At 60.3% G+C, this 13,742-nt stretch overlaps 1 protein-coding gene across 2 annotated transcripts in view; it reads left to right on the top strand.

The window, feature by feature from the left end:
- The window catches only part of WDR62 (WD repeat domain 62), a 41,683-nt gene that overhangs the window by 23,315 nt on the left and 4,626 nt on the right, over positions 1-13,742 (top strand). Inside the window, exons 13-30 of one of the 2 annotated variants that reach the window (XM_062177910.1) lie at positions 105-230; positions 1,937-2,004; positions 2,082-2,203; positions 2,896-2,971; positions 3,663-3,774; positions 3,872-3,935; positions 4,343-4,465; positions 5,479-5,612; positions 7,509-7,561; positions 9,519-9,737; positions 10,739-10,866; positions 11,181-11,284; positions 11,619-11,717; positions 11,937-12,074; positions 12,304-12,418; positions 12,499-12,640; positions 12,728-12,779; positions 12,922-13,602. In XM_062177910.1, coding sequence (XP_062033894.1) covers positions 105-230; positions 1,937-2,004; positions 2,082-2,203; positions 2,896-2,971; positions 3,663-3,774; positions 3,872-3,935; positions 4,343-4,465; positions 5,479-5,612; positions 7,509-7,561; positions 9,519-9,737; positions 10,739-10,866; positions 11,181-11,284; positions 11,619-11,717; positions 11,937-12,074; positions 12,304-12,418; positions 12,499-12,640; positions 12,728-12,779; positions 12,922-13,602 — 2,556 coding nt within the window. Of the gene's footprint in view, positions 1-104; positions 231-1,936; positions 2,005-2,081; positions 2,204-2,895; positions 2,972-3,662; positions 3,775-3,871; positions 3,936-4,342; positions 4,466-5,478; positions 5,613-7,508; positions 7,562-9,518; positions 9,738-10,738; positions 10,867-11,180; positions 11,285-11,618; positions 11,718-11,897; positions 12,075-12,303; positions 12,419-12,498; positions 12,641-12,727; positions 12,780-12,921; positions 13,603-13,742 lie in introns of both variants that reach the window. The other variant, XM_062177909.1, reaches the window with a different exon arrangement.

Below are 13,742 nucleotides of genomic sequence, written 5' to 3'. Positions count from 1 at the left end.
GTCCTCCTCTCACTGTCTGTACGTGCTGTGTCCCACTGCTTTCTGGGAGCCCGAGGCGTCCAGACAGCCTTCCAGGAACCCAGGTTCATCCTCTGCACACACAGGGTTGCCCTTGCTGGCCTCGGCCAGTCGGGACCGCCTGATCCACGTGCTGAACGTGGAGAAGAACTACAACCTGGAGCAGACCCTGGACGACCACTCCTCCTCCATCACGGCCATTAAGTTTGCTGGTGAGCCCCTTCCTGCCCGCTCCCCGCACCTTGTTACATGGGTTCCTTTGCTTGCAACAGCAAAAATTCCCACTAGAATTAGTTGGAACAGAAGGGAGAGAAGAAAGCTCTGGGTTCCCACGTATAGCTGAATCCAAAGGAGGAAAAAACAATATTCTGATTATCAGGTCTCTGTCTCTGAGCTATGCCTTTGGTGAGCAGGATCTCACCTGTGCCCCTGGAAAGATAATTTCCTCTCTTCCTGCTTGAGGAACCTCCCCTTCCCAGAAGCAGTTACTGGTGCCAGGGCCTTGGGGCCTGTCTTGGGCTACAGCTGACCCATGTGTCCCCTGTCCCCTCCTGACCCAGGGGGACTGGCGGTCCCCAGAAGGAGACTGGGGTGCTGAGCCTGTGAGAAGATAGGACAGGCACTGGTAACTTTGGCGGAAGAACAGGTGATCACAAGGATTGCAGGGCGCTGTTTCTGTGACTAGGTAGGGATTCTTTCCAGTTTTTTCCTTTGTGCCCCATTTTCCAGCCAGAGCCCCACACCGAGCAGGTGAGGAGCCTAGGGACTTGCCTAGGGCTGTGGGCCCCTCTCTGGAGTAGCCTCTGGCCAGTCTGGAAGGATGCAGAGCTAAACCTGACTCCTGGGTGTCCTGCTGTGGCTGAGCTGGCTTCCCTAGTAGAAACCAGCTGCTGCCAGTCCCAGCCTGGCTGAAGCTGCCCTGCTAAGAAATTCGGTCTCTCAACCTTTCCGTAGAAATAAGTGAGCACAGAATCTGTGCACAGTTTACGGAGGATCACGGTGAAAGTTCACAACCAAGTTCATCATCAGGAGCTCTGGACTGGGACAGGTGCACCCACCGTGTATAGCCAGAGATGGTTCTGGATTGCCTGTGGTTTGAATGTTGTTAATTATTGGCTGCACCTGCTGCAGGTTAAGCAGCACATCACCCATGGGGTGCAGGCACTCCCTGGGTTACTCTCAAGTCATGCTCCCTCCCCACACAGGGCTCACGTCCTTGTGAGTGCCAGTGACTCCTGTGTGACAGGCCGGCTTCTCGGATGTGCTGTCCTGAAGGCAGCTTCTGCTGTACCAAGACTCCTTCATGTTCTTGTTCTCATCCCCACCACAACTCTTACTCTGTAAAGAAACAAGAGCTATAGAGCAGTAGGAGGTTGAGTTGTCTGCCCCATGGTGGCCCCTACCCCCAGGGCTTTGTGCAGCTCTCTGGGGCAGGGCTGTGACTAGGCCCATCGTAGGCAGAGAGCTGAGGCTCAAGAGAAGCCCGGGTTCCGAGCACAGTGGTCAAGGCTTTGACTCTGGCGGCAGGGAATGCCTGACCCAGAGCGGAGCTTGTCCTGGCTCTCTGCAGGCCCCAGGACAGCACTCTGTCCCCGAGCGCATGTTGATCTGCATACAGGGGTGGAAATGAGCATTCGGGAAGATCAGGCTGGCGCACGGGGCCTGGTCTGAAGTTCGTGGGGATCCTCGGTGGTGTGGGCCTCCCAGCCTGTCTTACCGCCCCTCTGCTGGTAGAGTCCCCTGTCTGAATACCACGCTAGAGATGGTGTCCCTCTGTGTCACGAACTGGGTTCCCTCTCTGATCTTGTTCGGCAGAGGCCTGCCCTGCAGGTTGACGGCCCTTGTAGCAGAGTTCCCCAGCTAGGGCCCCCAGCCTGTGCAGCCCCCGTGTCAGAGGCACTGCCTCCTCTTCCCCCAGGCCACAGAGACATCCAGATGATCAGCTGTGGGGCCGACAAGAGCATCTACTTCCGCAGTGCCCAGCAGGTGGGTGCCGTGTCCTCCTCGAGGGTGGGGGCCGGACGGCATGCTGGGTGTCCTCTAAAGTCCTGCCTACCCGCCAGGCCTCAGATGGGCTCCACTTCGTCCGTACCCACCACGTGGCAGAGAAAACCACCTTGTATGACATGGACATTGACATCACTCAGAAGTACGTGGCCGTGGCCTGCCAGGACCGCAACGTGAGGTGAGGAACTGCCCTGCGCCCTTAGCTGGACCTAGCCGGGCTTCTCCTGGGCTGTCTGCTTTCCTCCCCTTGCTCATCTGGCCCCGGAGAAGCTGGGAGGGGCGCAGAGACCCGGCACGTGTTTCTTAGAAGCTGAGCCCTCCCAGGTCTTGCTCCCACATCCGCAGAGGGCTCCCTTCTGGTCTCCTGGGATCCGTGTGGGGTGACTCAGTCATGTGCATTCCCTAAGTCCCTCTCTGGGCGGTGCAGTGTTGGGGTCACAGCTATAGCCAGGATAGTCCCCGGCCTTCCTTCATGGAGCTTATGGTCCAGAGAGTGACAACACAGGGTGGTCGGGGCTGGATCCCGGGGCCCTGGGGAGCTCCCTGACCTCTGGAGGGAGAGACATGTAGTTGAGCCCAGGGGATGTGGAGGAGCGAGCTGGGGGAGACCAAGCGGCAGAGGGCAGAGGCATGCAGGGCTTGTTCAAACTGGGCACGAGAGGGAGGCGGGCGTTCACGCAGTGCAGCCCCCACTGCAGAAGCTCCCTCACCTCACAGAGATGGGTCTGTGTCCCTGAGACAGGCTTCTGTCCAGGCCCCAGCTGGGGGCAGGAGATAACAGGATTCCAGGGCGGAGGAACCAGGACCAGCTGGTGGGAGGGCACGGGTGGGCAGGGCCCTGTTGGCTGCATCGTGCCCCCTCCCCACCAGGGTCTATAACACCGTGAACGGGAAGCAGAAGAAGTGCTACAAGGGCTCCCAGGGTGATGAAGGATCCCTGCTGAAGGTGAGGGCTGGGAACTCCCATCCTGGGGCCGCCTGAGCCCTGTGTCCCTGGTGCTTAAATGATCGCATGCTGCCAGCGTCCACTTGGGCCTGGTTAGCCAAGGAGGCTGGGGAAGGGGCATGGTGGGGCCTGACTGTGGTCCCTGTATTTACTGAGCCCTGCCTCAGGCAGGGGCATTTGGGTGGGTTCTGTTTTGAGTGGCAACAGAGTTGGAGGAAGAATCTGAGAGGCATGGACTCATCTCCAGGCCTGCCCCTGCCGGACACAAGGTGGAGGCCTCAGAGCCTCTGGCCTGCCGAGTTGGTAATACCGAGTTCAGGTTCCAAGCTCGGCCCCCGCTCTGCCTCACCTTGCCTGTGATCCTGGTCAGCTGTCAACTCTGGCGCCTGTTTCATTGCCTGTAAACAGCAGATAGAAACCGCTCCTGTCCTGGGGCAGTTCTGTGAAGGGGTCAAGTTCGACCAGGTGCAGTGCTTAGCACAGGGCTGGCTACCGTTATGCTGTGGCAGTGCGGAGCGGGAGTCCCTCCCCTGCCTGGGGGCATCGTGAGGACTCCCTGGCACGACTTCCTGTGCTGGGGGTCCTGCAAAGGGCTGGGCCTCTGTCCCTGGGGGGCTGGGCTGTCTGGCCCAGGCCTCACAATAGGAAGAAGCAGAGGGGCTGAGTGACACTTGGGTCCTCTTCCCGCCAGGTCCATGTGGACCCCTCGGGCACCTTCCTGGCCACAAGCTGCTCTGACAAAAGCATCTCAGTGATCGACTTTTACTCGGGCGAGTGTGTTGCCAAGATGTTCGGTCACTCAGGTGGGTGTGTCTGGCTGCTCAGCGCCTTCCCAGGCCTCCCCCGCCCATGCCGCCTCTGACTCCAAAGGCAAGTGCAGCTTTTCGGCTTTGCTTGCAGAAATCGTCACTGGCATGAAGTTCACCTACGATTGTCGTCACTTGATCACAGTGTCCGGAGACAGGTGGGCAGGGCTGGCTGGGCCCCTCTGGTGGCGGATGGGACGTATGAGAGGTCTGCAAAGAGTTAGTGAAAAGGACCAGTGCTTGGGCGCTGCTGGCTCCTGGTTTCAGCCATTGCGGCCATCTGGGGAGTGAACCAGCGGATGGAAGATCTCTGTCTCTGGTCGCTCCTGTCTGTCTGCAGCCCTTCTCCAAAGCTCTCTCCCTCCAATGCGGGCCTTGGTTTGCTGGGACGCCTTGGACCCAGGCCAGGGTATAGATCTGACAACGTCTGGCACCTCTACGCCAAGCTGCGGAGGGGTGTTTTCCAGGAGGGCCTGGGGACCCAGGTGGCCCGGGGGTCAGACAGGGCAGTGGCACCCACAGTCACTCCTCGTGCCCCTTCAACCTCTGCCTTTGGCCTCTGTAGCTGTGTGTTCATCTGGCACCTGGGCCCCGAGATCACCAACTGCATGAAGCAGCACTTGTTGGAGATGGACCACCAGGAGCAGCAGCAGCACGCCAAGGACAGGCACTGGAGCAGCGACCCCAGGTCCTGGCAGCCTCTGTTCTTCCACCGTGGGTCCCATGAGGAGTGATGCTGGGGACGTGGCTGTGGCCAGGACAGTCCTGGCCCTGCCCTTAGTGCACTCACTGCCCAGTGTGGGAGACAGACTTGGCCTGGAAAGTTCCAGAAGTGCACGTGAGAGGGGTCTCCAAGTGGGAAAGCGCAGTGCACGGCAGGCGTGTAGGCACCGGGGAGGGGAAGCCGAGGCACGGCCGGCAGTAGGGAGGGCTCAGCGCAGCTCGGCGTCCCCTCTTCCTTTAAGGGGCGCTGTTCCTCACTTAGTTCTTGGAGTCTTAGATGTGGTCGTTAAAGCCTTCCTGCCCCCGCACTAGTAACTTCCATGAACTCGTGTTCTTGCTGCAGGGTTTTGATTTGGGAGGTGCTCGTTTGAGGGGGAGGTCCTCTGGGCTTTCTCTGCCTCTGGCTCTGTCGCTTCACGGCCTCTCTGTCTTTAGGCTTTGCCGTTGCCTCCGTGCAGCCTCCCAGGCCCTGTGGGGACAAGGCCTTGACATGGACCACCTGTCCAAGCTGGGCGGAGGTGACACAGAGCTCGGCACCAAGGGTTTTTGGTGTTTGGGTTTTGGGGCTCATGCCGTCCCCCTGGACTGTGAGCGGGATCTGGCCCCGGTGCCCACCATGTGCATGTCCAGCCCGCTTTAGTCTGCTGAACTCCAAAGAGGCAAAAATATCTTGGCTGCACCCAAAGGGCACCTGCAGTCCAGGACGGCGGACTCCCTGTCCGCTTTGCCGTCTGGCCCATTGCTACAGCCCTGAGCCACTTTGTCTTACCTTGAGCCCAGCCTTTGTTATGTATTTATTGAGGGGATGTCTTTGTGGTGGAGGGCTGGTGTCAAACAAAGGGCCTTCCAGCACCATCTTGGCCAGAAGCCAGCAATGTGTCCACAGGGAGCTTACACGAGGCCCAGCTCTTAGCAAGGCCCCACCGGCCCCACCCCCACTTACCGCTACTTCTCTCCTTACTGCTCCTCCGGCTGTAGGCAGGAGACATACGCGACCACACCCAGTGCCCCTCGCTCGCTGAGTCCTGGAGAGCAGACGGAGGAGGAGCTGGAGGAGGAGTGTGAGCCAGAAGAGCTGCTGACGACACCGTCCAAGGAGCGCCTGGATCCAGGTGGGGCGGGCGGCCCATTGGGGGGCCTGCTTGGTCATTCCGGGGTTTCACCCACTGTGTTTGCCAGGCCTGGCCAGTGATTGAAACTCAGTAACTGTATCAGCCAGGGCTCTTTCAGAGCAAGAATAACCAGACTGGAGAGTCTGGTTAAGCTGGAGAGAGTTTTTGGTTCACTTAACTGAAAATTCTAGAGGATTGGCATTAGGCCTGGCCCGATCCAGGGCATCAGGTGATGCTGAAAGGAAAATATTCGTCCCCATCTTTTGTCCATGTTGGCTTTTCTTCGTGTTGGCTTTGATTTCATGCAGACTCTGCCTGTACCAGGGGAAAAGATGCTCCAGCAACTGCAGGTTTATAAAACTCAATAGAGAAGGCCGGCGCCATGGCTCACTAGGCTAATCCTCCGCCTTGCGGCGCTGGCACACCGGGTTCTAGTCCCGGTCGGGGCACCGATCTGTCCCGGTTGCCCCTCTTCCAGGCCAGCTCTCTGCTGTGGCCAGGGAGTGCAGTGGAGGATGACCCAAGTGCTTGGGCCCTGCACCCCATGGGAGACCAGGATAAGCAACTGGCTCCTGCCATTGGATCAGTGCGGTGCGCCAGCCGCAGCGCGTTACCGCGGCGGCCATTGGAGGGTGAACCAACGGCAAAGGAAGACCTTTCTCTCTGTCTCTCTCTCTCACTGTCCACTCTGCCTGCCACAAAAAAAAAAAAAAAAAAAACTCAATAGAGAAGACAGCACCTTTTTAATTCATTAATGGTTCTAATACAAAACCCCAGGGTCATGACTCGGGTTCTGGTGTGAATCACGTGCTGTTTCTGAGCCAGTCTCTCTGGCTGACCAGGCCTGAGTCCTGGGATCCATCAGCCAAGGGCAGAGTCAGCTCAACCACTTGACCAAAGGCAGGGAGTGTAAGAGCTGTGTGTGAGACACGGTGCTAGGAACCAGAAGACGAGACAGAGTTTGTTGTTCAGGCAAGAGGGGAGTGGTCACTCAATAACTTTCTACAAGATCAGGCCTTCCCTACATCTCCTCACAGGCCCTCCTGGTTGCAGGATGGCTGCCAGGTTCCAGGCATCAGACAGGTTGAGGATGCGAGCCGTTCCCTCCTGACAATCCCCTTGCGAGAAGACGCTCTGGCCCAGAAACCCCCAGCAGGCTTCCCTTGGCTGCCCTTGGCCATGTGGCTTCCAGCAAGGCTGGGAATGGTGACGACCAGCGTGCTGTTAGGGTGGGGGTGGGCTGTCCCTGCAAGGGGACACAGGCAGGGGCTGCCTGGAGATCTGCCTGCTGGGCAACAGCAGTGTGAGAGTTTAGCCTCAGAGAAGCGAACGTTACAAAGTGAGCTCGTCCATGATGCCTGTGGCCACCCTCATACCCAATCTGATGTCCTTTCCAGTTGACCCCGTACAGTCTGGTGTGAATTTTCCTGAACTTAATATCCCTTTGGACATAGCCCCGAAAACACACCGTGTTATTTATGTCCATTAGCTGTCTTAGAGCCTGGGTATTGTTCTCTCCTTCCTATCACAAGCAGCTCATCCACCTGCCTGCCCTCTCTTAGCACCACCCAAGAGTTGGTTAATTTTTTTGAGAGAACCCCAAGAGCTCTCCAAATCCAATTACTGCTCCATGCATCACCGTGCTGGGCCCTCCACCCCCCCCCCACTTTTGTCAACATTCAGCAGTGTTAAGTATTTTAATCTTGGTCAAGCTTATGAGTACAACATTATATTCTATTGTTTAAATTTGCATTCCCTGGCAATTAGTGAGGTCGAGCACCTTTCGACCTGTGAGTTCCTGTGCCGCCTCTTTGGGAAGCCGCCCACCTGTGCACGTTGCCCATTTGTCTGCCAGGCTGTTGGTCCTACTCCCATGGATTCCTTGTGTCTCTCCAGATCCTCGCTGCCTGCTGACGAACGGCAAGCTGCCACTTTGGGCAAAGCGGCTGGTGAGTCTCCTGGGGAGTGGACCGCCTGGGGCGGGCAGAGGAGGGGCCCTGCCTGCACCTTGCTGTCCTCTGGGATCGTCGTTCCCTCTCTCTGTCTCTCCGTGGCCGGAGCATGCCGTCAGCCCTGCAGCGCCGGCCTGGACGGCTCTGCGCTCATGCCGTTCCCATGCGCAGTGCCGATGCTGTTCCGGTTTTCAGGGATAGAGCAGTGAGCAAGGCAGGCAGCCTCGCCCTTCACGGCTTACTTGTGATGTCGGAGAGGGACAGTGTCGTGGGAAATAAGCGCTGCTTGGCATGCTGGGAGCTCATCAATGCCGTGGAAGGAAAAACTCAGAGAAGCAGAGTGGAGGAGGGCAGTTTTAGGGGAAGAAGAAAGGGTCTTGAGGGAGGAGGACATCTGAGCGGAGTTGGAACAAGCGAGGCGTGCAGCTCAGGGCACTGCCGAGGCCAGGAGGCAGGACTGTACAGAGAACGTTCCGGGAGGAGCAGGGAGGCTGGGGGTGCCCCCGGGACGGAGTGGGGAGAAGAGCTCTGTGAGCTCCCAGGTCACGCCCTGACGTCCTGCCCCACTCCTCCCTGCGCCGCTGGATGAGCTGGGGCCAACGGAGGCTTGGATCCAACTCGGGGCTGACAGGTCCCGAGGCCGTAGGTGGCAAACACTGAGGGCTGGGGCGGGGAGTGGGGGTGGGAGGCTGCTGCTGTCATCCAGGCAAAGAGGCCGGAGGCTGGAGCAGCAGAGAGAAAGGGTGGGATTCTAGATGGACTTCAAGGGGAACAGCTGATTGTGAGGGAGAGAGAAGGACCAAGATGGCCCCAAGATTGAATGAACGATTGTTGGCCCTGGTGAGGAGCCAGCTAGGAGCTGATGGGTTAGAAGCTGGCGGCACACTCTAGGTTTGGCGTTTGTTTCAGGAACGATGTCATAGTTCAGGTCCTGGCCTCGGTGCCAGCTCCTCAGGGAAGTCTCCCTCTGCGGGCCAGGTCAGGGCACCTGGTTCTGCCCACTCAGGCCCTGACATTTCCCTGCCCAGCCCGGGTAACAGCGGGAATGATGTTCGGCAGCTCCGTGGTGCTGAGCCTCTCACTGGGTCAGCCCATTTACACCTCACCGAGTAGGGCTCTTCTCTCTTTTTAATGATTTATTTGTCTATTTGAAAGAGGTATATAGAGAGAAGAGAGGCAGAGATCTTCCATCTGCCGGTTCACTCCCCCGATGGCTGCAACAGCCAGGACTGGGCAAGGCCAAACCCAGGACTCAGGAGCTTCTTCCGGGTCTCCCAATGGGTGCAGGGCCCAAGCGCTTGGGTCATCTTCCACTGCTTTTCCCAAGCCATTATCAGGGAGCTGGATTGGAAGAGGAGTAGCCAGGACTCGAACCGGTGCCCCATATGGGATACCGGCATTGCAGATGGTGGCTTAACCCGCTATCCACAGCACCGGCCCCTGTAAGGGGTCTTCTTAGCCCCGCGTCTCACTGGGGAGGCTGAGGCCCAGAGTCATACCCAGGGCTCAGGTGTGAGATTGACCCTGGGTGGGCTGGCTCCAGAGCCTGTATCCTCTGTAGAGTGTTGGCAGGAGTAGAGGACTCGCAGGACCAGAGCGAGCACACCCGTGTTCTGGAAGTGTTTGGCTGGCAGAGCTAACAGGATTTTCACCTGAAATACGGTGTCCAGAACAAGCGAGGAATGAGGGGTGATCCTGAGCTTTGGGGCTCAGCAACTGGAAAGGATGGCTGAGGCAGGGGAGCCTTTAGGAAGAGCAGGCCCGGGACAAAAGCAGGAGTTTTCTCCACGCTAGCCGATTGGACGTCAGCTGAGCGCGCGTGCAGAGATGCAGAGCGGTGCGCGTGCGGCTCAGCCTGAAGTTGTCTGCGGGTGGCTGAGTCCTGCGCAGTGTCCGTGCTCCTCCCCGGAGCTGGTGAGCAGGGCTGCTGCCTGACCTTCCCCTTTCCCTCAAGCTAGGAGATGACGACGTGCCGGACGGCTCGGCCTTCCACCCCAAGCGCAGCTACCAGCCCCACGGCCGCTGGGCGGAACGGGCTGGCCCGGAGCCCCTCAAGACGATCCTGGATGCACGGGAGCTGGATTGCTACTTTACCCCCATGAAGGCTGAGAGCCTGGACGACTCCATTCTGGACACGGTGGAGCCACAGAACCTGGCAGGTCTGCTGAGCGAGGTACGGAGCCTGCCCACCCCAGCTCTGCCTGCAGCTTCTGCACACAGCTGCCCACCCAGGACGTGGGGCCAGGGGGTCTCTTGCTTTGACTCCAGAGGTGTGGAGAGGACAGGACGGGGAGCCCCAGGTCTGTTGCACAGTGAGACTTCCCAGGATAGACCAGGAGCCTTCAGGAAGTAGGTACCTTGGGTCTAAGAGCTTGGACCTTGGAGCAGCCCAGCCCCTCTGTATCTGAGCGAGGGGCATTTGAGTCGATGGAGCCCTGGCTGTGTGACCTGGAGTAAGAGGCTTTGCCTCTCTGGGCTTTAGGTTCTCCTTTGCCTCAGAGGGCTTCTGCAGGAAGGCAGCCCCAGGAGCAGGGCTGGGCCCCAGCAGCTGTAGCTCTGTTGTTTTCCAAACAGAACTTTTTTAGTGCACTGTGTAGTTTTTCTTCTTCATTATGGTATAATACAAGGATGCTTCCAAAAGTTTGTTGACAAATGGAATTAAATAGTAAGTTGATTAGGGCGCAAAAAAAAATTAAAAAAAGGAAGTCCACGCGCAGCTTTTTTCATAATATACATTTCTGTGCCCTCTCTGAAGCCCCCTTGTCCACATGCAGTAATGCGCCGACGAGGCACAGAGCTCGGTGGATTCCCTGGGCGATTCCCATGTATCGACTACCGCGGTCAAAACAGAGTATTTTCTGCCTCCTAGGAGACCCCTTGTGCCCCTCCCCTCGCCCGAGGTAGCCAGTATTCCAACCTCTCACCTTGGCTTGGTCTGCTTGTTCTTGAACTTCATCTAAATGGATTCTTAGAGGGTAGAGCCATAGGGCCGACAGTGCAGGGGAAGCACAGGACGGGATCAGGGAGCAGGGCTCTTGGCACAGGTCCTGGCTCTGTCCGAGGTCGAGGCCGCGGGCAGCCTTCCTCCTAGGCCTTAGCTGGCCTAACGCCGGGTGGCCTGCAGAGGCCCGGCTGCACAGCGGCCTCAGGAGGCTGTGCCCCCTCCCCCCGCAGTCAGAGAGCCCCCGCGAGGACGGCTGTGGGCAGCGCCCCTTCCTGCCACCGCAGAGGGAGCCAGCGGAGGCCAGCGAGCTCTTCATCTACTCCCTGGAGGCAGAGGTGCCAGTCCCGGGGACAGACAGGTGAGTGGCCTCCACACTGCAGGGAGCTGTAGTTGGAGAGAGGCACACAGAGGGCTCTCCCTGGGGCCTGTGGCATGGAGACAGCCGAGGGAGAGGGCTGAGGCCCGGATGGGACAGGAAAGGGTCAAACTACAGGCTTGGTTTTGCTGGCTCCAGGTGGGGTGCAGCTCGGGAAGGGAGCATAGGGGGAGATGGGAGAAGCCAAGGGAGGGCTTGTGGTCGAGCAGGGTGCGGGTGCCCAGGGGCCCTGGGTGGGGCCAGGTGTTTCCTCGCCAGTGTAAGTCATTCCTCACCCCACCCGCATGGCCTTGCAGTGAGTCCTGCGAGAAGGAGGCCGAGGCAGGGCCTGGAGACCAGCTCGCTGACTCCTACCTCAGGGTCTCCTCCATCAGCTCGAAGGATCAGAGCCCACCCGAGGGTGAGTGTGGAGCAAGCAAGGACCCTCTGACAGTCTGATTGTCCGCCAGCAGACTCCTTCCTGGGTACTGATGGTGACCTTGACCCACCTGCCCTAAAGGTCAGAGTCTCGGAAGACAGACGTGGTTCCTGCCATTGCCTGAGGGTTCTGGAGCCTTATTCCCTCTGAGACCCAGCTCTGCCCCCTCCTCGCCACGCAGCTGCCCTGGCTCAGAAAAACAGGGGTGGCTGCTGTCACTGTCCCCATTCTCCAGATGGGGAAACCGACGCCCACGTGCCCTGGCTCGCCCAGTGTGGGCGCTGGGGGCCTCTGACCCTGTGCTCTGCTCCCGCAGACTCGGGGGAGTCAGACAGCGACGTGGAGTGCGGCCAGGCCTCCCCTCCTCGGCCCGAGCCGGGGCCTTGCTGTGCCGGAACGATGCCCCACTCACGAGGTGAGCAGGGGCCACAGAGGGAAGGCCAGGGCCTGGGCCCGGCTGAGGGGTGGGCACAGGCAGCCCTGGCCTGCGCCCACTGAGCCTCAGGTGCCTCGGCCGGATGGTGGCGAGGGCGAGGGCGGGGCGAGTCCCGCTTTCTCCATTATTGAGTGGCGTCTGCCATGACTCATGTGACAGCCTCTCTTCCCGCCTCGTCCTCCTCCGTCGCTCTCCCAGGCTGCCCAGGCCCCTCGGAGGAAGAGCTGCCCCGGCCCGAGGGGCCCGGCGTGCCCAGCAGCTCCCTGCCCCAGACCCCTGAGCAGGAGAAGTTCCTGCGCCACCACTTCGAGACCCTCACTGACGCCCATCCTGAAGGTAGGGCCGCCCGCTCTGAGCCCCGCCCGGGCGCGTGTGGGCGGCTGGGGCAGGCCTGTCCCAGGCGGGGCGGGCGAGGCTGGTGAGGCTGGCGAGGCTGGGGCGGGAGGGCCGCACAGCTCCTCCCGCCACTGCCTTTGCCCAGCTGGGTTCCTGTGGAGGCTTGTGGGGCGGGCCTGCCAGCCTGTGAGTGCAGCAACCCTGAGAGCGCCCTGGGCATCGCCCCTAGAGCTCTTCCGCGGCTCCCTGGGGGACGCAAACGTCCCTGAGGCCGAGGACTTCTTCCTCAACCCCCGGCTGAGCATCTCGGCCCAGTTCCTCTCACGCCTCCAGAAGCCACCCAGGTAGGAGGGCGGAACTCCCCAGCCCCGCGGCCGGGACAGGCTGGGGGAGCGGCCCCGCCCAGCTGCTTCCCTCCCCGCAGGCTGGCCCAGGCCTTCCCTGCCCTGCTGCCCCGCCACCTGGCGAAGTCTCCTGAGGTGAAGCCCACGGACAGCAGGGGGAGCCAGCCCGGAGCCGAGCCCCTGCGAGCAGGTGCTGGCTACGCCTCCCCGGAGGGGAGCACGGTGAGTACTGGAGCCGCCTTCCTCCGGGGCCCGGGGCTCAGAGCTCAGAGCCAGGAGCCCGTCCTCACCTCAGAGCTCCACTCGCAGGTCCACTGTGGGGAGAAGGCTGCGGAGACCTCAGAGGCCTGGTGCCCACGGAGTGAGTGCCCCCAGCCCCGCAGGGACAGCCCTGGGGAGCCGCTGGGCGGGGGCTGCATTCAGACCCTGTCAGCACCCTGAGGGGTTGCTGTCCACGCGCTCTGCGGCTGGGGGCTGAGCGGCACCATCTACTTCCTTTTCAGCCTCCTGCCTCACCTGCCCGGCACCCCGTGTCCCTTCCTCCCCAGTGCCTCCCGCAGACAGGAAGCCGCCGACACCCACATCCGTACCTCCCCCCGGCCTGGCTCCGGGTGTCCATACCCCCTCCACCTGCTCCTACATGGAGGCCACTGCCAGCTTCCGTGCCAAGATGTCACGCAGCAGCTCCCTGGAGGACGGTGAAGGCTCTGTCGTGGCTGAGCTGGCCAGGCCCCTCAGAAGGCCCTCATCTGTGGGGGAGCTGGCCTCCCTGGGCCAGGAGCTCCACCCCACCACCGCCACAGCGACACCCAATTCTGGCAGTGAGAGCCAGGGGCCCACCCTCCCCTCCCGGGGCAACCACGAGGCCCGGGCCAACCTGAGACTGACCCTGCCAAGTGTCTGTGACAGGCTCCTGTTGTCCCCACCCCCTCTGGAGTCACCCACATGTGTCTGGTCCCAGGAGCCCACGGAAGCCCAGCCCTGTGTCACGGTCCCAGCACCCAGTTTCCCAGCCCCCAGCTCCATGGATAATAACATCCCAAGGCCCCACCACTCTGCCTTTCTCACAAGGCTCCCAGCCCCTGAGCCCCTCAACTCTCCTGCCCACCCCAACAGCCCCCAGTTTCCAGAGGCCAGGCCTGGAGTCCCTAGTTGCACTGCTTCCTTCCTGGAGCCCACCCCTGGTGAGTACCACATGGGGCAGTCCCCTAAGCTCAGCGCCAGAGGTGGACACTTGCTCTGGCCCAGGACTGGTGCCATGCGTTCCTTTGCGGATTTACTTAAATATTTAATGAGCACTTCACGTATGTCAGGCATTGGGGAC

Source organism: Lepus europaeus, chromosome 19 (genome assembly GCF_033115175.1).
Source record: "Lepus europaeus isolate LE1 chromosome 19, mLepTim1.pri, whole genome shotgun sequence".
In the NCBI taxonomy this organism is placed as follows: Eukaryota; Metazoa; Chordata; class Mammalia; order Lagomorpha; family Leporidae; genus Lepus; species Lepus europaeus.
This window is presented reverse-complemented; position numbering and strand designations above follow the sequence as displayed.